The following is a 22,666-nucleotide window of genomic DNA, read 5'->3' on the forward strand; positions in this document are numbered from 1 at the left end:
CGCCTGACTGAATTCGTCGCTATTAGCAACCGTCGTTGTGATGTTCAGTTACGAAGTTTACCTTGCTCTGGAATTTGCTATAGTGCAGTTGTGTAATTCGTTGTAACCACGTTCTAAACCTTATAAAAATGTCTGACATCGGCTCAGATGAATTTGAAGATGAAGCAGGACCTTATTTAGGGGTAAGTTTGTCCGAAATATATTTATTTCGGCGATTTACTGCGCTTATTGCTGGCAATTATCATTTACATTTCTGCCTTTTTAGGAATATGAAGGGGATCGAAACGATGAAGGAGAAAGACACGGCCTTGGAAAAGCAACATTGCCAAACAGCGATACTTATGAAGGACAATATGACAGAGGAAAACGCCATGGACAGGTTAGGTGATAGGAGACATGCTAACATTGGGATTAGCCGATTGGATTTATGACATTCACATTATTAATTTTATCATCATCATCATAATAATTTTGTAAAAATTATTATCCAATCAATACACTACAAGACTGCGATATAACGAAAAGATAGGAGGGTGCCGAAGCAATTTGGATTAGCCTTTAATCAGATACCCACCTTTGTCTTCAGCATGTGACAGGCAGGCATGAGAGGCACTGGATTTAAGAAAGGATAACATGAAAGGAAACGACGAAAATGAATGCTACCGTATTTGTTGGTAGGCGAGGTCGACATGTCAGATTGTGGTCTAGTAATCATCTTGAGGGCTGACTGGTATAACTATTATTAAAATGGAAATCACAAATCTCCTGTGGTTGCATTAATCCCATTAAATAGAGATGTTACATATGATAAAGCGTTGATGAATTATCCATACATTTAATTTGTTAATACTTTGCCAAATCAATCTGTAGTTGGAAATCCCACGCAATATATTTAGCAGGTTTGGCAATCATGGAGTATGTGAATGCACCAATCATGTTCAGTCCGACAGCTGCTTTGATACTTATTTTTAAGAAAAATATTATATGGCTAAAGTTTTTAATATGCAAATCTGTAAGTCTGATTCAAAATGTAGCAAAATCCACGCACAGTCTGGTTTTAAGTCAATGGTATTATGCTAAATCACAATATTTTGTGTATTCAAATGATGTCTGGACATCGCATAGTGTTTCCTCTGATTAATTGTGGCTGAATATTGTTGGGTTATAGTTCTTCCACATGCGGACGATTCTGTTTTCGAAATGTTGTTTTCTTGCTCTGTAATTTTGATTCCTATTTATCATATTTTGCCAATATTAATTTCACTTTTAAATCTGATTACATTCCTTTGGTGTGCCAGTGCCTCTTGAGTGCTCTTGAGCTAAAGCAATGGATGTTATGATGTGTTTTAATTTTGTTACGTTGGGTCGCATATCGACTTAGATGGATATTGTTTCAATACAGCTACAGGAGATTCCTACAATATAAACATTTCTAACACATCCAATATACCGCACATCTATCCAAATGTGATTCAGCAAAATCATTTAATCCATAAATTGTGTAATTTTTCAACAAGAAATCAGAAATCTCGAAAATATTTATAAAAAAAACTCTATACCAGGGAACATATCGGTTCAAAACCGGCGGGCGATACATCGGAGAATATTTGAGAAATAAGAAGCACGGTCAGGGCACGTTCATATATCCTGATGGATCCAGATACGAAGGTATGGACTGTTTTAACAAGACAACGCACAATCTATCTATATAACCTTTCTGAAGGCTCATGGGCTGACGATCAAAGGCATGGCACAGGAACATATTTTTACCCCAACGGAGATTATTATAATGGGGAGTGGATGAAGCATGAACGACATGGACAAGGCGAATATTTTTATAACGATACAGGTAAAATTTGACCAGGATAAACAAATTCTCTTGATTGAAACATAACAGTTAATTTGATGATTCTACAGCAAAAAAAGTCATTCTGAAAATATCTATATTGTATGTTGCATTATCTTTAATATTTTCATTATTTTAAAAATATTAGTCTCGGGTAGTGCTTATTTCACTAGCATATTGTTATTGATAATTGTAATTGAAACATTGTCAGTAACGAATGGGCAGATCTACTTCTGAAGCCTAGTGTTTTTCAAATACTAACAAGTCAAATTGAAATAGATAACAAGTGCCACAGTCAGTAATCAATTGGTACTCCATCCAACTGTTTTACTAATTTCATAAATATACGTTTTTGATTTTGATCTAATGAACTTGGTTTTAGGGTTAGGAGGTCAACAGTCGTTATAAGTTCAATCTAATTATCTTGCAGCATTCGAACCAACCGTTGGCATAGAGATTTTGAGAAAATCACTTTATTCCATGCTTGGGCAATAGGGGCAGAGGACGTTAAAATAGGGGAAAATACCTAGTTTGAAAGATACAGGTTTTCTGTTCATTTTTCAAGTTATTGTGGTGTGATAAATCCGTAATCCATTAGGCATGCAAACTATATTGAATCACAGAAATTATTAACACCCAGAATTTCTTTCGATTGCACTGGACTGATCAACTGTTTATTGATTTTTGTATCTGTGTGCGAATCTGATGTCTTTGTCAATCCGGACAGGTTCAAAATACATCGGAACTTGGCTCCGAGGCAAACCAGAAGGCGCCGGAGAATTAGTTCATGCAAACCATAGATTCCAAGGCAATTGGACCGAGGGAAATGTGAGTCGCACTGGAACTGTGCAGGCGCGAACACCCGCTAAGCACGAGAATATCTTTTAGATGCAAGGCCCTGGAAAATATATCTTCGACATCGGATGCGAGCAACACGGCGAATATATAGCGATTGAAACGGTAATGACTTTGTGATCGCAGTCCTAAGGTGTATGTCTGTTATCATAATCCTTCTCGCAGACTCAAGGGGACGATGAGGGAGAGGAACAGCAGAATTTCACGGTGCCGAAATGGAAAGCCGGCGACATCACAGGAATTACGCTGTATACAAAACCAGCAAAGAAAGGTAAAAACGCCACCCGGATCATAATCATTTCGTTTCACATGACTTGGTGTATGTTATCATGTTTCATTTGCGTACTATCGCAGGTGGTCGGAAACCTTGTACTTTTACTTTTTAAGAGTACTCAAGTACGAATTGACCACTTGCAGGTTTGTAATCAAGTCACAAGTCAATCTCACTTTATCGTTTTGATTCGAGTCAAGTCCGAGTCCAAGTCAGCTAGTAGAAGGTTGAGTCCGAGCAGGGTTGTAATGACTTGAGTCGCAATTTTTCAGTGACTCGACTTGACTCGAGTCATTATTTCAAATGCGTAAAATGACTTGACTCGAGTCAATTTTTCTATTGACTCGACTTGTACTCGAGTCATTGTGCATGACTCGAACCAAGTCATATGACTCGAGACTAGGACGACCAAAACAGACAATTCATTGTAGCTTCGAAGCACAGTAAAGTTACCACATTATTGATATTTCGTCTCAGATCAGTCGTGATAATTGGGAAAATAGGGCCAGAAACTGATAAGACTGAGGAAAATTACCATATTATTAGGGCAAGTTTTTGCAACTTTTGCAACTTTTTTTTACAGCTTCCGGCAGCTTCCTAAATACTCGTAAGATATGTAGAATGCTGTGTTAAGCTGTTTGAAGGAATCTTATAGTGCAACTTTTTGCAACTTTTGTCCATTTTTTTCATGCAACTTTTTGCAACATTTTGCAACTTTCTCGATTTTTCATGAAAGTATTTTCGATTTTGGTGAAATACACGGCCAAATTCGACTGAAACACCGTAAATCGGCACCGAAGTAACGCTTTTACGGGTATTTCGGGAGCTGAGCCGGAAAATTGACTTTTTTTTTTGTTTTTAGTCAACCGAGCAAAATGTGGCCAAAATGAAACTTCTGCAACTTTTTAACTTTTTTCAAAAATAAATGCAACTTTCCACGGATTTAACTGCAACAAAAACTTGCCCTTCATATTTTGAATGCGAGCCATTCTATATCACTCGAGCAGAGTTGAAAAAGGCGGGTTGAACCGGATTGAACTGAAAACTGAACAGTGAACATTATGACTTGGACTCAGACTCGAGTCAAAACACCATGACTCGGACTTGACCCTCTAATAGCTGATTGTCAGACTGTCAGATTGGACTCGGACTTGACTCGATGGTGAATCGAAAATGACTCGACTTGACTCGAGTCAAAACTGTAAAAGATTGATTGACTCGTGACTCGGAACCTTTTGACTTGGTTACAACCCTGAGTCCGGGTCATAGTGTTTTGACTCGAGTCTGAGTTCAAGTCATTATGTTCACTGTTCAGTTTTCAGTTCAACCCACTTTTTTCAACTCTGCTCGAGTGATATAGAATAGCTCGCATTGATAATATAGTAATTTTCGTCAGTGTTAACAGGTTCTGGCTATATTTTCCAACTATCAGGACTGATACACGAAACACCAATAATGTGACTACTCTTCAAAGTTGCAATGAAATGTCTGTCTTGGCTGTCCTAGTCTCGAGTCATATGACTTGGATCGAGTCATGCAGAATGACTCGAGTACAAGTCGAGTCAATACAAAAATTTACTTGAGTCGAGTCTTCAATAAAACATGACTCGAGTCATTATAACCCTGCTCACTTGTACTACTTAGTTCTGTTTTTAGACCAGGCTACTTCTACTTGAACAGCTTTTACGTGAGACCATATTTACTTTTTGCAATTTGGAATTCAAGAAGTAAAAATTAGTATCGGCATAATTTAGAATCGCTTTTATGAGAGATAATAAGAAATGTGTGAAATAACTCTTGCATCAAATGTAACTGAAGATGTTTTCGAAAATTCCACCTATGTGTAGTGTTATTAGTCATTTTCCGTTAGTCGTGAAGATACATCCTGCAATTTATAAAGTAGCCATCTTCGATTAACTGCATATACGACTCCTCGACCATGTCTACATTTTATAGTATTTTCTGGAGTACATTTCATTTTATACTCCAAATTGAAGTAATTTCGACATGTCTTATAAACTGCTACGACAACTTGTGATTGAATAGACATTTACAGTGGTAATTCCACTTCCATTTGAATAGCAATGCTGACCAATCTGTCCACCTCTGAGCATAGGTAATCTATGAGAGTATTTACCATGTTTGCCTGTACTTTGTTACAGACTTGCACTCTTAGGGCTGAGATCGTAAAGTTAAATTACCCAGGAGAATGCTAATCGTCTGATCAAAACTGTTAATCGCTCAACGTAAAGTTTGCATAAGATTACACGCGAGGGTAATCCCGTGTCATCTGGTAAAACTTTTAATCCAGCGAAGTAAGTTGCCCCGATTAACAGTTTTAATCACATGATTGGCATTCTCCCGGAGAAGCTAACTTTATATCTTGCTGATAATTCGAATGGAGAATAAGCGTTTTCACAAAACACTATTATGTTTCCTTTTCCAGAACCGGAAGCTGCAGTACCGGAAACAAAGACAGAAGAACCGGAAGAGCCCCAACAGGAAGAAACGCAACCGGTGGAAGAGCCACAAGATGAGCCAGCAGCACCAGAACCCACTGCTGACGAACCCGAACCCACTCCAGCTGCTCCGGAAGAGGACCCCGAACCACAGGCAGAGGACGCAGAATAGGACTTCCGGGAATCGATTTTGGACAAATCAACTTTGTCGTTTTCAAACTCATACAAATAAAATTATTTTCTATAGATAAATATATCAAATCGTCGGTGTGATCGTAATATTTCTGAACGAGGTTACTGTCAGATTGCAGGATCATCCCTGACAATGGTGACTCAGAAATACTACAGGACAGGGTTGTAATGAGTCGAGTTACGACTCGACTTGAGTCACGAATTTTCGGTGGAAAAGTGGACTCCGACTTCTTTTTAGCTTTGCACCTGTTTTAGCAGTTTACTGTTGAAACTTTCTGGACAAAAGACATGAAATATGTTTTCCGCTTTTTAGATTTAGTATTTATTTTTCTCTTTCAATTGCTAGTATCATAAGAACATTGACTACGATGAAGTATAACGGCAAGTCTAGTAATGTCTCTATTTTCCGAGAATAAAGCTACACTATATGGCATTTTTACGATCAGCCATATTTTCATTAACGTATATTAATCGCGCAAAGTGTTAACACCGCTCCGACACAACTTTTCCGTGTTGCTCTTCGACCAAACTAGCCTACGGGCCTTAATATGGGGGAGGGCGCCATACCATGATATATTCTAAATCGGGGTGTTCGAGTAAACAGAGGATTAGTATCGCATTCCCATAACAATGCTATCAGTTTCATGCCATGATGCGGACGAATGCTTATGCTGTCGAAAATATATACCGCCTGGGCTGCATCAATATGAATCAAAGCTTTGGACCTTTTGCATAGCTCAATTTGCAGCTTTTGACAGTCCATCAGTGGCGAATCGTGACAACATCGGGTGGTAGGGCAAGGGGTGCACACGACTTTATTTGTCCAAATGACGTCACAACAGTGTATTCCGACGTGAAAATGTAACTTCGTGGTGGTCGCACACAGTTTGTATTGGGTATAGACTTTAAGCATGGTTAACATAGCTTACTTATTTCGAATTATTCGAAAGAAAATATGAAGTACAGTAGTTCATACCTACATGTTTTAACGTTTGTATCAGTAGGCCTATTGCGCGCGGCGTGATTTCATAGTTGCAAAATGTTTAATTACGAGTTCATTGAGATCTGGAATACCCAGAATGAGAGCGTTGAGAATCGTTAGCACATCTAACGCACCGAGCCTAATTACTGCAGCAAAGTTGATAGCAAGCGATTCTTCAACTATAGGAATTTTTAAAGTTAACAAGTGGTTACTACTTCGGAAAAGATGTATTGGAATATAAACAAGTCAACTCGATTCGAGCAATGTCGACCATCGGATAATATCGAGACACCGTTTGCAGTATAGACCACATGCTTCAGATCACGATACCCAATTTAGGTCGAACTAGAGACACTGCCCCTTGCACAAGCAGTGTAAAAGTGTATAACAAGGCGTCCTTGTCTTCGCTTATAAGTCAGCCAGCATTCATTTTTATCGAAATACGTTGGGAAAAAGGTAAGAGTGTGCTTTCCTCCCGCGTACGATTAGATAAATGAACAGTTTCCTGACTGATAGGGGCCGAGTCTTGCGTAAAAACACCGAAATTTGCGTAAAAGATAATGAGGAATGGGCTGATCCAGTGATCAGCTGTTAGCCGTCATCGAAAACGAACTAGCTATCGCATTTGACAGGGGTTTGTAAGAAAAAGGCTTGAAGGCCACAATTTCACGGTGAAATTGACATCGGAGAATATAAAATAAAGTAATTACTATTTGAATGCAAACCGAGAATCTTAGTAAACTGTATCATGAGATCATCATCTCATCCCCTATCTCAGTATGAAAGACAGTTAAAATAGCACAGACCAACACCGGATTTTGCGTAGGGTTACCATACGTCCTCTTTTAAGAGGAATATCCTCTTTTTTGACGTTTTTGAAACTGTCCTTGGAGGACATCCAAATGCCCTCTTGTTTGAGATTTTGTCTTCTTTGTTGAAGATTTTGTTCATATATGGGGCAAAATTCGTGTGAGATACAGTAAATCAGCACTGAAGTATAACGCTCTGGCGGCTATTTCGGGCGCTGAGCCGGAAATTTGACCCTTTTTTAGTCAACCGAACACGAAGTGAAAAAAATTCTACCATTTTATCAGGATTTTCCTCCGGTATTGCAAGTCTGAAAATTTTAAAAAAGTGTCCTCTTTTCATATTTCCAAAATATGGTGATCCCTACTTTTGCGTGAAATCCGCAATGCGGTAGTTAGACCTCTGTGTTAGATCAGCGTACATTTCTACAATACCCGACCTCGATATCGAAATTACTGCACTAATCATTGAGCGTCAACCTCGGGACTTGGCACAGGGTTCTGTACTAAAATCAAGACATACCATCCAAAAGCTCATGTCCGATACATGACGGATCATCATACAGTCAACTTTGGGAGACCCTAAACTTTAAGTAGCAACCCTGAAACTTGGAGCAGTGTTAAATACCACCATCACAACATAACATACCAAGTTTCAAGAATTATCATGTCGTGAAACTCCGTCAAAATCGACTTATACCACCAAAGGTCGACTCAGTGCATATAGGACGGTAACAGAGTTCAGGTACATATACTATTGTTACATCACACTGGCAGGGCGACTCGCCAAGTTGCCTCGGTTGCTCGGTAATTTGATGAATAGGAGAGCGTAGTTCGCCGTTTCTTTATTGCAGTGGTTCCCAACGTGGGCGATATCGCCCCCCAGGGGGCGATTTGTCGGTCCAGGGGGGCGAAAATAGCCAAGGGGGCGATAGGGGGGCGAAAACGGACGAAGGGGGCGATAGGGGGGCGATGGCGCGTTGAAATAGCTATATTGACCGTAACTGCCACACCCAAACCCCCAATCGGGATGGAGGGCCCGAGCTCAAAGGGGGCCCACAATTTTTTCGTGAATTAACATTAATTATAGAGTATTATTTTGGAAATTTAGGCAACTTTTTCAAAAAAATTTCGCGCTGCGCGCCCTTTCGTGGTCACAGATTTCTTGCTTATTGGATCTCCTTCCTCCAAGAAATAATACGCATGAGTTATAGAAATGGGCATCTCGGCGTCAGCCATAATCACACCATGACGCACCAAGACATATGAAGTTTCAGGCCATGTAACATGCGACTCCGAGAAGTGTGCCAGAACGAGAAAACCTTGGCGGAAAAGGACTGCCTTCATGCTGACCGACTTTGATATAGGCCTATATACGATATACATATATATTTAATTGTCCATAGGCACCTAAATGGCTGGCGCCAAATGTTCCTGTCCTGGCAATCAGAACCCCACAAAAAAATTCCATCTCGCAGAGAAGAATTAATTGCCAGTGCAGAAATACCAATTTAAAATCGTGTGCGTCTTTTAATTTAGTACGTATGGGCGATTTGAATATCTTTTGACATAGCAGACAGGCCACGAAATTTCATTACGTAACAAAGTCATTATAACCACAGGTCCACCCGAATATGTTCGATTATTTTTTACGGGCCCTACATTTTCCAAGACACCTCACTCAGCTTTACCGGTAAATCTGAATACATGAGCAGAGAGAGGATAAAAATTGACAGCAATATATATGCAATTCCCGATCGTAATTGACCGATTCAATCATGAATGATAGAAAGTTTTCGCGCTTCTCGCGAAATAAGCCGACTAACTAAAGAGTCCAACAATTTGTGCGGAGAAGTAGCGGGAAAGAGGTATCGGGGGCGTTTGGTCTGAGGGTGCAGAAGTTTGCTTTATCGCCCTATGGAGGGGGGGTCAAGACCAACGTACCGGGCGGGGGGGGCTGGCGAAGTGCTGTTACGGTCCTTTGGGAATCAAGTCGGAGAAATCACCTTTTTTGTTAGTCAACTCACCAGAATTTAGCTGGAAAAGTGTATTTCGAGGTGGAGCCGAAAAGTTGACCTTTTTTCTTAGTCAACTCGCCAGTGATTTCAGTCTGTATGCCCATTTTTCGGTTCCCAATATTTGGGGGGCGATGATCGGTGTGGAGTTTGAAAAGGGGGCGATGAGTCGAAAAAGGTTGGGAACCACTGCTTTATTGTGAACGGCTTTGAGAGAACAGACAGTGAAAGCTTGTTATGAGTGCTACCGGGGCAAGCCCCGGCTAGGCGTTTACAAAGCGAAAACACAGAAGATAATTCGATTTTCGTAGAGACTTCGGTATATATGAGCATTTACAAGCTAAAGCACAAAAAGAATGCGATTTACGCCGTGATTTCGGTATATATTGATTGCTGATCGTCTGTAAATGGTAAATCATTGTTATTGAACAGAATTTTAAGTGGGGCAATGCCCCAGTTGCCTTGTAGGACGAGCCGTCACTGATGGCCGAACATTTAATTCAGATTTCGACACGCGCGTCCTTCAAAAAGCGGTCAGACATTGAAGCTCTGCAAAAATTCCGAAATAACGTGGAAATACATTAGGGCAATCCAAGGATTATCAACGAAAAACTCAAATAACTCCGCTTCTACTAGTTGGAATTCAGTCAAATTTGTTTTGCATCGTCTCTGAATACAGCTCAACAATTTCATGGGGTTGACAGAATTTTTTATTTTATTTTCCCTAATAAATTAAATATTTTAATTGGATCTGCTGATCCTTATACTTGTTAGACTTGACCCAAATTTGGTGTGCAGCGTTTTTCAGGGTAACATGACAATTTAATCGCGGTGCCTTCTACGAGAGGATGAACAGATCCATCAAAGAACCCCTCGGAGAGATTCTGGGCAAGGCAAAATTGAACTTGTCTGAACTCTACACGATTTTGACATGAATCGAGTGTGCGATGAGCCAGCGGCCGTTGACGTATCTCAGTTCCAATCCGAGGAATCCACAAGCAATCACTCCGGCTCATTTATAGCAATTGGTCGTCCACTGCTACATCTACCGAATTTTCCGTCCAAATCAAGTGTCAACGTCTCGAAGCGATTTCGCTATCTCCAAACGCTGTTGCGGCATTTCTGGTCGAGGTGGTCCAAAGAATATCTGCCGACGTTAATCAGAAGAAGCAAATGGACTTCAGAACATTCTGTTGCAGACGACGGATACACGCGGTCGAATTGGAAGGTCGGCACAATCGTGCATGCTTTCAAAGGGAAAGATGGCCTGGTGAGAACATTCAAATTGAAAACGGCCCGTGGATATCTTACTCGACCTATACAGAAACTCTAATTACTGGAGAAAGACTATTCGGTTGACTTTTTGTGACCAGTCAAAGGGGGTGGATGTTAGAGCGCACGTACGGCATTGCATTGTTTCGTGAGATCCTTGTGTATTTCAATTTAATTGTCGCGTCGTTTGGTCATCATCATCATCATTAGTCTCGTTTTCGTTCTCTATATATTTACTGCTAGATTAGTTTTCGTGCGTTACTTTGCTGAACAGACGGTTGGAATATTCTTGGGGTAAAGTATCGTTGTGAATACTACTTTATACCTTATTTACCTATTCCTGCATACGTACGTACTGCTATTTGTGCTGTTCACGTTCCATCAAGCATCAGCTGGATTAAAGAGTTGTTTGATTTACACCGGCGTTACATTATACCGTCTAGATTAGACACAGGCTTCTGCGCCTATAGTCGCCATACGCTCATTTCGTGAGCCGCGCAGAAACAACATTGGATTAACATGTGAAAATTGAAAATTAGGGTAAATATGACTCCTTTGTCGAAAAAGGCTTCCGACCTCTGTCCTAAACGGACCAAAAAATTAAGTGCAATGTTTTAAAACACTACTTAAAACGTGTTTTAAACAAAGTGTTTACACCGTTTGTTTTAAATGCAACCCTATATCTCGACCTCATGCTGAACATGATACTCGAAATGGCGCCAGAGTAAGATCATAAGAAGAACCCGCATATGATTCGTGGCTGGCTTGGACATCCAACTCGGTTTCGACCTCTCGACTTTTTGCAACCCAAGTGGAAAGCGCCGAGAGTAATCAACTCATTATAGATGGCAAATTAATTGGGGTCTGGAATGCCAATATACAGCTCGCATAACATGGCCAATATGCTTGACTGCTTCAGGTGTTCTAAAGTTACTCTTTGCGACGATCCAATGTCGTATTCAATTGAGAAATTGCGTCTCCTGATGAATCATTATTTAGTTTTAATACGATTTAATTTTGGTACGTCTCATTTACTGTTCACGATTTAATGTATAAATAAGAGGGGTTGTCGCTATCATTTGATAGTGTCGATTGTACTTAGTGGCGGATTCGACAGTTTGTTTGTGTGTTTTCCTATACCGACGAGACCGTCGTCAAGATATCCGGCCGTGCTGCAAGTAGGATTGAGGTATTGTGTTGTAATGGAGCGCTAATTCAACTTGGCAGTCGAAAGGTTGCAGTATATTAAACACTTAGATAACCGCGGTTCGTTAAAATAGTTTTCGAGGGATAGTCAATATATTACGATGACATTTTCAACCTATATTTACCGAGTCTCGGCTAGTTTACCTGTCGTATTCGTATTTTGAACCTATCGCCTTTTCATTCAGTGTGAAATAACGCATTCTGGTATTTTTTTGAAATGATGCATCGAAGTATGAATGTCAGAGTGAACGAGATGCTTTTGCTGTTACTCTCAACATTATGCGTTATACGGGGTGAGGTTCATAGCTATATTGGTAATGGTTCACTTAATTTCAATCTGATTTCAAACACTTAGTTTCAGGAATGCCCACATCGAAATGTGATAGAATCTTGCATCGAGCAAGCCAAAACTCTACGACAGAAGGAGCAAGCCCGTTCGAAGTAAACGAATGTCTGGGTAACTGTCAAATCGTTCCGCATCTTTGTTGTACACACCACCGGGAAGCTCATTAAATTGTGTCATAGCTTATCATTATTGTTACTTCACATTGTCAGTTGAAATCAATGACGATTCATTCTTCCGGTTTAATCAACTCTGTTGTGACTACAGCTGATGCAAATACCAACAGCACGAATTGTACATTTTACATCGACGACTGCGAGACTCCGTGTCCCTTCGGCTACCAAGTCGATGCGAATGGTTGTCCGTATGAAAACTGTTCATGCGCACCAGAGGGTATGTTTGAAGGGGATATCAAGTTCGACTTGGAGGACATTCCTTTCATGAGCAGGGTAAATAACACGTTAATGCTAGGAAGTCTTTTGCTCTCATCTATCCGTGATCATGCATATTTCGTCAACAGGTATACAACCCAGTGGCAAATGACGGCAAGGCTGATGGAGCAGCGAACGACAGACCGATATGGAACGTTGATAGGGTTGGTGGAAGAGTGAAGATTGGTTATGTGCTTGGCCCAGGACTACGTAATATTTGACGATATGATTGAACATTTCAGACTTCGAATAACATCTCGAACTGTATTTTTCAATAGTATACAAGACGAGGAGCGCCATAAGGGAAGCTATCGACAGATTTAGCAGATCTACATGTATCGACTTTCTCCCGAAAACAAATCAGCCCAATTATATTGTTTTCATTGGGCAAAGAGGTTGCTGGTAATTATATTTCACACTTGTCGATGCATTTCTTACGTAAGATTGTCTTTATTGTGTTCTTCATATATATAAATTATGATGAACTATGTCCAGTCCATGTCGTATATGTTGAAGGTCATTTGTTGGAAGGAGGGGGGGTGCACAATTGATTTCAATTGGACGAGGTTGTGAGCATACCGGCATTGTTCAGCACGAGCTTTTGCACGCCTTGGGATTTTGGCACGAACAATCAAGGCCTGACAGGGATGATTATGTCGAAATTCTGTTCAAGAATGTGAGGAAAGGTGAGCGCGTTGTTGCCGGAAATGTAGAATCACACTCCATGACGTCACGACGTGACAGCGACGGAGAAAGCACCTCGTCATATACGACGGTGTGGTGATTGTCGTGATCGCGAAAAAGTGCTCACAGTCCACGACCACGATATCCTTCGGAGAATTCACAGCCGATGTATTATACACACCAGTGTTACAGAAGTCAAGAAAAACGTCTTGCGTACTTCGTATCAGCCTAATTCAGTGTTTCCCAACCTTTTGCCACCCACGTACCATTTCTAGGTTTTATGCAGTGCTCGCGTACCACCTACAGAAGTTACGCGCGCCGAAGGCGGTCAAAAATGTTTTCACCGGTTATGACGTCATAATCACTTATTTGACTTATGTAAACTAGGGGTGTCCAAATTGAACTATGGTATCTGACTCCTCATAATAACCGTTAGCACACACATACATACATTCAATGTATACAGAATGTATACATTTAATGTAGGGGTACCACATTTTTGTGGAGCAAATTCCGGACACTCTTTATCGCCCACTAGCGGGTGTTACAATTGAGTATGAACACATTGTCAGTCGATATGACGTCACACTAGCAAAGCTTCGCCTATCGACTGCTCACACTGGATTGGAACATAGGTTTTGAATTGGGCCATCTCTAATGTGAGCTCTATGGTTATTGCCATGGTATGCAACAGATTTCTTCACTGGCCGGATGTAATCGTCTGCATGGTGGACGTTATCCGGTCCGCCGGTTGTGTGTTTGACACCCCTGCTATACTGTTAGGTCGGTGCGGTTATCTGGCTGTGAGTTATCAAGGTCCGAAACAACGTTCTTTCAGCCCCCTTGTACCAAAAAGGACTAATCTTGGGCTCACCATAGGGTAATCGATGCAACTTCTTGCGGGCTTACTATATGCATCTGCTTGTTACAATTTGTGAATTAATTCTGTCAATAATATTGATTATTCCATATATTACTATAAAATACACCAATAGGTTGCACATCTGGTGGTTTCCAACTTTTTATGGCCGCGAGCTCATTTCCAATTTGAAAATGTTCCGTGGTCCAGCTAAAAAAATGACAGGTTGATTGCATTTTTGTGCGGGCGGTGCGTGGTCCCCATATTAGTATCAATATATGTTGTGCGCATCACGAAGAAAAATTTCAAATAGCATAAATCTGCTTAGAAGTGTTATTTACGAAATACTTTTTAGCCTACTTCAAGCCTTCAAAATTCCGGACATTTAGGCACATTTTAGAATTTCCTCCCGGACGCAGTTTTTACAGTGAAATTACGGACATGTCGGGGAAATTCCGGACGTATGACAACCCTAATTTAATGCTTATTATATTATTAACACTCAACAGTTACCGAGTTGCGTCCTTGCGTTTCCTCAGTACAATACAGCGCGCGTCTAACCTAGATTACACGAAAAGCGTCTTCAACAGTTGCCGGTCAAATAGCTGTCGAGTGTCCAACAACAGTAATATCAGTAGGCCTAGTATACATTCTAATACCGAAAGAGTCTCGAGCAAAAACTGTCGCGACTTGATCGTACTAAACACGCACGATTAACTTAGCTGGCATATGCTTCTCTGCCAGTAATAAACCTTACCTGAACAAACCACCAAGTTAGACTAACTCGCTGCGTGTTTCCCCTGTACAATACAGCTCTCGTGCCGCGCTCATCTAACCTAGACATTCTATGACGTCACAGTGGTGATAGAAAAAGACGTACCTTACCACCACGACGACGGCTTCATAAAACTCCAAATCAACCCCACCTGACCTAATAACTCCCTTCGGTCGAAAAAAGACAGAATTTACTCGCGTACCACCTGGAAGACCTTGGCGTACCACTAGTGGTAGGCCTACGCCTACCACAGGTTGGGAACCACTGGCCTAATTTATATAAAAGGTGGATTTCTGTGATCGATTGGCTAGTAAAATCGTTTTAGCACAAAACAGTAGCCATAACACAAAACAGTAGCCAATGTATGAGTCTAGGGTTGCACTTAAAACAAACATGTTTAAAAGATAGCACTTGTTTAAAACATGTTGTTATTGAATTTCTTCTTTTTTTGGCCATGGCGTCACGAATATTTAATTGTGACGTCACAGTGAATTGGCATCGGTAATTGAAAATACAGTGTAAATATGGCCCCTCGACAAAAAGGGTTCACGACTACTGTCATAAACAGACCAAAATATCTTTAACCAGGACTACATCGTCATGCAGCATTGAGTGCAAATCGTCCGTATTCTCATACTATACATGGTTTTTCGGAACTATTTACACAATTATGGCATAATTAGACAAGGTTTCAATAGGAGAGAAATGTTTTTTAAACGCATTTGTCTAAGGCAGTGTTTAAAACAAGTTTGTTAAACACCGTTTGTTAAATGCAACCCTATGACTATAGGCATTTTCACGCTCCACGAATATTCTTCTATTGCCACCGAGAATTGGCGTGAATTCAAAATTGTGCGTGGCGGTACTGAATTTTCGTTTTATAACATCCATCTCAACCTCACTCCATACGCTAAAACAAATCCACATATAGGCTTGGTGTTCCGCAGTAGCCAAATTGCCAAGACTAGAAATGATTTGGTAAAACTGTGTAGCGCAACAAGCTCCACGGGTATAGGCCTACTCTAACGAAAATCCGCATTTTTGCGATTCTCTTGGATTACTGCGAGAAAGCATCGCTAATTCCAGTGTATAGTGCATTGTGTATGTGTCGTGTAGGCCTACCGGGCGTTAGGAACGTTCGGCATGAAGTGAACACGGCTTGATCTTGCTACAATCTTTCAGAGCGGTCACACAACTTCAGAAAGCGAACCATGATCGACTCACTGGGGTCGGAATATGATAAGAAATCGATCATGCATTACGACGGATACGCATTTTCGTCAAATGACCGCCCCACAATCCTGGATAAAGCAACCGGAAAGGTCCTCGTTGCTCAGAGAGATGACCTTTCGAAATCAGATCTATATCAAGTTAACAAAATGTATGAATGCGAAGAGGAGCTGTCCAAAATGCGTAAGTGTTTCTAGAAAGAGTATATCAATCTTCAACTCGTCGCAATACAGGATTGCAAATATAAACTCGAGCATGGTTAACCATATAATCTGTGATGTCTAGGTCCTGTCTATTTTTCCAAATCTTTGATGAAAATCGGTATTTCACTTACATTTTAGTATCATCCATATCTAGTTTAACCGCCTATAGTGATATTTACTATTAGCTTGAGTAATTCAAAGGGACGGGAGAACTATGGTTCACACGACTCGACCAATTAAATACAAATGAGTCTAATCGCGCAGCATTATATCCGACAGCAACAATTAACTGTGGGAACATATTTACTGGAAGGAAGGAAGGAAGGAAGGAATCAGGAATTAGTTAGCATGGAAGTTTTAAGTTTGTCATGTCCACGATGAAACGGCGGCACAGATGACGAACGATGTTTCGAGACCCGAAATTGCGTACCTAGTTTTCAACCACCCATGGTTCCACAACTCTCTTATAAATTTAGATCTCTGGGCTGAATGGCAAGCCTGGTCTGCATGTTCTAAAACCTGCGGAACAGGCGCGCGGTCACGTGTTCGAAAATGTATGCGAGATCATGTGCAAGTGGCCGAAATCGATTGCGATGGCGAGAGCCTTCAAAGTGTAAATTGCTCGACCACCACATGTGAAGACGCGTGGGAATCTTGGCAGTCTTGGTCAATCTGCTCAGCAACTTGCGGCCGTGGTTACCAATGGAGGTTGCCTGACCGTGTTTTGTTAAATAGCGATACTTTTAACTCTAACAATTACTACATTACAGGCGAAGAACTTGCAGACATGGTCAGAATTGCGACGAGAGGAATTTGCAAGTCCGATTCTGTAACAACACTGTTGACTGCATGAAAGGTAAGCTTCTATGGAGTGCAAGTTCAGAGACATGTCAAAATTATTTCAAGTGGGAGTTAAAATGAAGAAATGTAAAGTGCTCAAGTAAGTATTTCAAAAATGAGATTAGGTCGGGGGTTTGCATACTGTGGGCAATTAATTGGAGCAGGCAATTTTTGAAATTTTATAGGCATGCTGTTGTTTATGGTATTCATGGTGTTTGTCGACTACAATGGTCATTGGTCATTTACACCAGGCCGATATTCCTTAGTTTTGATTCCATAACTGTCGACTTGTAGCACGGCCCACTTCCAAGTTTTTGTAAGACATCGCTTATAGGGATGAGATATGGCGAGTAGGAGCCTAGATAAACCTCCAACACTTAGATGGGAAATCTGGAGTCGACCTCGCTCGGACTCCAACCCACTCCAACTCATTGGTGACAGATCCTGTAAATCTGTTAATTGTGCGTCGCGTTTTGAGTTTAGTCGGTTTGCTGTTGGTAGGATGTTAGTTACGTGCCGTTATGACTGGTCAGTGGTCACAGCTGCTTACTAGTGTTTCTCTTCCATGTTTATGTTTTTCTTTGAGTTCCAAACCGCAGGCGACCATTCTTTTTAACCTAGTTGCACGACCTACTTTAATTATAATTTGCTGTTATTTCGACGTCCCACTGCATATTATTTCAACCGTCATCAACGGATCGTCGTTTGTCAAGATCGGTCGTGGAATTGAGTTCAATAAAAACGTGGCATCGCTATTGGGAGCAATTACGCACAATAAATCATCGTAATGCCGGTCACCATACAATAGACGGCATGATCTACGCCAGAGGTCTCGAACAGGCGGCCCGTGCGGCATTTTGGATTTCGAAGTATTCGACAATATTTAACTACCATTTTTTAAATTAGAAAACCTAAAATTCGCTATAAAAACTACTTCAGAAGCCTGAAGCTACTCATTAAACTCCCCTATTACATCACTTTCAAAAGTTACGACGCAGAAGAAGGTTACCGATTACGTGACATCCCTTGTTTATGATGGTAAGACATGGCCCGTTGATGATTTCTGCTGAAAATTGTGATTTGAACTTGGGCGCGACCTTTCGTAGAATTAATCGGACTCGATGGGTGATAAAATAAAAATGACTCTAGCTAAGTCGCGTCAAAAGATACAATCAGGGAAGGACTTCTTTGAAGGCCATGACTTGGTACAACTACGGACGCAACAAACTATCAAACTGGTATGGAAAATAGCAAAATATCAAAAGGTCGTATGGCTTACGTTTCGTAGCTTATTTAGATAACTAAGGAGTTCGGTATAGCAACAATTGCCATTATGTTGCCCTCTTGATGTATAGTGGTTACATCCTGTGCCATCTTGGGTATCTTTATCCATGTTATTATCGCCAATTAAACGTGACGAGTATAAAGTAGTCGTAACCTACGATTCACAGCTGTAACACAAATGGATTCTTCGGCGATTGGACATTTCTATTGCCATGGCACAGCAATCATTAGATTCAAGTTGAGATTGATCTGTTCAAATATTCGAAGGTAACTCTAACATTGATTTAATTTGACTTTGGTATTGACATGACCAATAGCCTAGTTATCAGGAGTATACCGGAAACCCGGATTTGGCTGCACTTCTCCAATGCTCGGATATCAGATCAATCTCTGTGAAATTCTAAAATTCTACCTATAATTGCGGCACGTCAAATGTCCGCTACCTGCAAAATTATAACGAGACAGCTTTAACGATGTCCTGATATTTGTCCTCTCGCATGGTGTCTACAACTAATTATTATGACAAACTATGCCAAGTACAGCAACAATTTTATTCAAATATATAAAAATGTCATATTTTCGTGCCAGGCGTGAATTCACAATAATAATAATTCACATGTTTACGAGACGTGTGGAATGTCAGTCTGCAAGGTCCCCTCAAATAAGGCCTACTTGGAAATACATTGAATTCCCCTATTATTGGTGCTGCGGCCCGGGACGCCATCAAAAAGTAGGAAATTGGCCCGCGAGCACATTTGAGTTTGAGACCTCTGATCTACGCCATTTCCTTCGATTGAATATTTATGACTACTTGCAGCGCTCTTCTCCGAACTTGTGGTTTTGCCTATCAAAATCAAATGCGCTGGAGATGTGATCTTGAGTGACTCAAACAACGACGGAAAAGACGACATACTCTGCTTCGGAAAGAACGGCTCGATGTACGTATATACGGCAGTGCTCTTATGTTATTGTACAGCAGGCCTACTTCCTACCAGAGTTGGATCAATTGTAATTTGTAATTGACTGAATGTAATTAATTACATTTTTCAATGTAATTGTAATGTAATTGTAATTGAAGCATTTTTATTTTGTGTAATTGTAATTGTAATGTGACAAAGATTTTGCTCAATTACAATTTCAATTACATTAAATTGCTATTGAGACCTGACAAGCACAACATAAAATAATTGACTTATAATGCATTCTCTTTAAATATCGACAAGGAATTTGGTGGATCCATTCGCGGAAGCCCTTGACTGCGCCCTTGCGGGCGAAGTTTTTTATTTTTACCGCTATGCTGGCCTCGGCTGCCATTGTATACAATTATTAGATTACTAAATAACGGATGGATTCGCAACACGTGACTCACGATTGAATACGCCGAGAAGCGAACTGCTGAGCCTGCTAAAAGCAGCAGAATTGATAGTCCCATAGCTGGCGATCCAAGCGTCGAAATTTGATATGTATGATCCTAATCGAAAGCTAGTGTCGCACTGATTCCGCAATAAAAGTATATTTCCAGGCAACGGTACCATCCCAAAATAGTCTTGAAAGTCTGGGAATCGGCATTGTTCTGAACAATCGCTGGGCGTAATTGGTCATTGTTGTGGTCATGCTGCTGCGGCGCTCTCACTTTTCAGAACAGTCGGCCTTAAACGGCTATTTTGGAGCAGTTACATTGCCTTGACGAGATTTTATTTTGTATTTTCGGAATTAGTGCATCAATAGCTTACGATAAAGACCAGATGCATCAAATTTGGACGCTTGGATCGCCAGCTCTAGGACTACAAAGTTTGCTGCTTTTAGCCGGCTCTGCAGTACGTTTGTCGGTGCATTCATCCGTGACTCACATCTTGCGCATCTATCCTAGGGTTGGCAATCTACAATGCTATTTCAGATCACGATGCTGCATCGTTACTTCGTCTGGCTAACTAACCAGACCACTGGATATTATATAACGTCTTATCTGACAAAGCAAGGTTTTTGTTTTTACTCCTCATCCTAATTCCTACGTCCCTCGATAAAAATAATATTATTTCTTTAATTATATACTATATACTTTCTTCAACGACATACTGCACCCTATCCTTAATCCTAACCCACAGGAAATTAGGTAAATAACATTTTACATTTCCAATTACGTGAGCCAAAATTACCGAGAATACAAAACACGCTTATATTACGTGACAATGACATTTACTGGGGCCAGAAACTTTTCGCACCTTAATGTTCATTAAATGCAATCCAGCAGTTTTTGAACAAGTAAAAATGTAAATGCATACAAAAATTGTAATTTATGGTATCAGGAGCTTCTTTCCATTTGCATTTACCTGAATTTTACACACGCTGACTTCTTGAGAGCTACATTTCATTTGCGTTGCTCAGTTTTGTCTATTCGTTTGATTGCGTTTCATTGCCCATCTTGCGGCCTATTCGTTGTTAGTCATTGCCAGTCGCTCAAACTTTTGGTTGTTAACTGTCGCTTAAAAACGTTTCCTATGATTAGGAATAGTTCGAAAACGTTTTTCTTTTTATTAATTAACGGGTATTTGCGTATCATGAATGAAACATGAATACTTGAATTGTTGTTAATTACGACGCTACGGTTATCAAGGAGCACGGTTGAATTTATGATTATTTAATTGCATGTTCAACAGCAGCAATTGTAATTGTAATGTAATTGAAGCATGCAAGGAGTAATTGTAATTGTAATTGTAAATTGATATTTTTAGCATGGAGTAATTGTAATTGTAATGTAATTGAAACATGCATGAAAGTAATTGTAATTGTAATTGTAATGTAATTGAAACATGCATGAAAGTAATTGTGATTGTAATTGTAATTGAACTGAAATAATGTAATTGATCCAACTCTGCTTCCTACATAAAGCCTTCTGTGTACTCTTCCCCACTACCGAATTCCGGTTTGGCATGGTTGGTCACGTCATAATTAAGTTATTGACTTCATAATAGGCCCATATGGTGTTCTTTCAAAGTTGTGACGAATAGTCGCCAGAATTTGACAATTGATACCGCGCGAAACTGAAGCTGGCCTACAAGTAGGGTTACCTACGTCCTCTTTCAAGAGGATTTGTCCTCCTTTTTCAACAAATTGAAAGTGTTCTCGAGGGACGCCTATAAATGTCCTGTTTTTTCAGGAATTTGTCCTCTTTTTCTATGAAAAGGATTAAAATGCAATGAAAAATTCGACTCCGACGCAGCCAACGTCAGAGTTCCGTAAAAAATCTGGTAAATCGTGAGTCGAATTAAAGTGCCAAGCTTTATTTTTTAAGTCAACACATTACTATCGATCGAAAAATTTGCAAAATCACTAAGTTACCACTCCGGTGGAGCTTTCAGAATTTACGAAAACTTTCCTCTCGAAATATGGTAACCCTACCTACAAGTGAAAAGAGAAATTAATTGATAGAATACAACTGACATATATTAACTATTTTCTTTCGTTTCTCGTTTAGGGAAATATATCAAACTAATCACGCATACCCTTTCGTGCACAAGTTGTGGGAAGGCGTGGTAGAGAAATGCGACGGGGAGCGCCACTCTGGCGACTATGACGGCGATGGGTTTGAAGACATATTGTGCGTCGACGGAGTGAACGGATCTCTCCACGTGACCGCAGGGGAAGGCGGATCATTTGCATCAACACCGATATGGTCTGGTAGCCTAGGCACCTTCTGCAAGGATGGTGTGATACAAACTGCATACGCGGACCGCGATAAGAGAAAAGACATTGTCTGTTTGCACGAAAACGGTGGTATTTCCGCCATGGTGCACGCTGAATGACTGCTGTAGCTGCTGTAGCACTGGTGAATATGCAGCAACATCCACGTACCATTCAACAAAACAACTCCACCACGGTACAGTTGTGATTAACAGAACTCAATTATGACATATCGCGATGCCGCGAACAGGCCTACCTCGTGACCTGCTGTTTTCACGCCATTTTCGGATATTTATCATTTAATGCGCACTGTGCATGTCTATTTAAGATGTATTTTTTTTAAATAAAATATGGAGAACAATGAGCTGAGTGAATGATTGATTGGCTTTATAGGCGAGGTTGAATTCATACTAGGCTTCAATGTACAGTGTA

General features: G+C 40.4%; 2 protein-coding genes and 1 long non-coding RNA gene across 4 annotated transcripts in view; all 3 read left to right on the forward strand.

The window, feature by feature from the left end:
* Positions 1–22,666, forward strand: part of LOC145451094 (uncharacterized) — a 44,135-nt gene that overhangs the window by 1,563 nt on the left and 19,906 nt on the right. The gene's annotated exons all lie outside the window — the stretch shown is intronic.
* Positions 24–5,692, forward strand: LOC145451082 (radial spoke head 1 homolog). Its single transcript, XM_080329574.1, has 8 exons — positions 24–182; positions 266–379; positions 1,563–1,668; positions 1,724–1,849; positions 2,574–2,674; positions 2,735–2,806; positions 2,867–2,972; positions 5,419–5,692. Exons 1-8 carry the CDS (start codon positions 129–131, stop codon positions 5,601–5,603), a joined length of 864 nt encoding a protein of 287 aa, XP_080185700.1. The 5' UTR covers positions 24–128; the 3' UTR covers positions 5,604–5,692.
* On the forward strand, positions 11,784–22,598 carry LOC145449677 (uncharacterized). Of its 2 annotated transcripts, none has more exons than XM_080328081.1 (11): positions 11,784–12,197; positions 12,260–12,361; positions 12,515–12,696; positions 12,768–12,888; positions 12,957–13,080; positions 13,195–13,364; positions 16,179–16,409; positions 16,906–17,137; positions 17,200–17,285; positions 19,371–19,491; positions 22,029–22,598. In XM_080328081.1, exons 1-11 carry the CDS (start codon positions 12,122–12,124, stop codon positions 22,354–22,356), a joined length of 1,773 nt encoding a protein of 590 aa, XP_080184207.1. In that variant the 5' UTR covers positions 11,784–12,121; the 3' UTR covers positions 22,357–22,598. The 2 variants fall into 2 exon arrangements, with proteins under 2 accessions (XP_080184207.1, XP_080184208.1); XM_080328082.1 differs by having other exon boundaries at positions 12,266–12,361.

Source organism: Botryllus schlosseri, chromosome 11 (assembly GCF_051294905.1).
Source record: "Botryllus schlosseri isolate E-star chromosome 11, Bs_hap1, whole genome shotgun sequence".
Classification (NCBI taxonomy): domain Eukaryota; kingdom Metazoa; phylum Chordata; class Ascidiacea; order Stolidobranchia; family Styelidae; genus Botryllus; species Botryllus schlosseri.

Excerpts from the sequence above, each read along its gene's own strand:
- LOC145451082 (XM_080329574.1), top strand. The coding sequence starts at position 129 with ATGTCTGACATCGGCTCAGATGAATTTGAAGATGAAGCAGGACCTTAT. Across the intron at positions 183-265 it reads AAGCAGGACCTTATTTAGGG|GAATATGAAGGGGATCGAAA; the intron begins GTAAGTTTGTCC and ends CTGCCTTTTTAG. Across the intron at positions 1,669-1,723 it reads TGATGGATCCAGATACGAAG|GCTCATGGGCTGACGATCAA; the intron begins GTATGGACTGTT and ends ACCTTTCTGAAG.
- LOC145449677 (XM_080328081.1), top strand. The coding sequence starts at position 12,122 with ATGATGCATCGAAGTATGAATGTCAGAGTGAACGAGATGCTTTTGCTG. Across the intron at positions 13,365-16,178 it reads GTTCAAGAATGTGAGGAAAG|AGCGGTCACACAACTTCAGA; the intron begins GTGAGCGCGTTG and ends ACAATCTTTCAG. Across the intron at positions 17,286-19,370 it reads CACTGTTGACTGCATGAAAG|CGCTCTTCTCCGAACTTGTG; the intron begins GTAAGCTTCTAT and ends GACTACTTGCAG.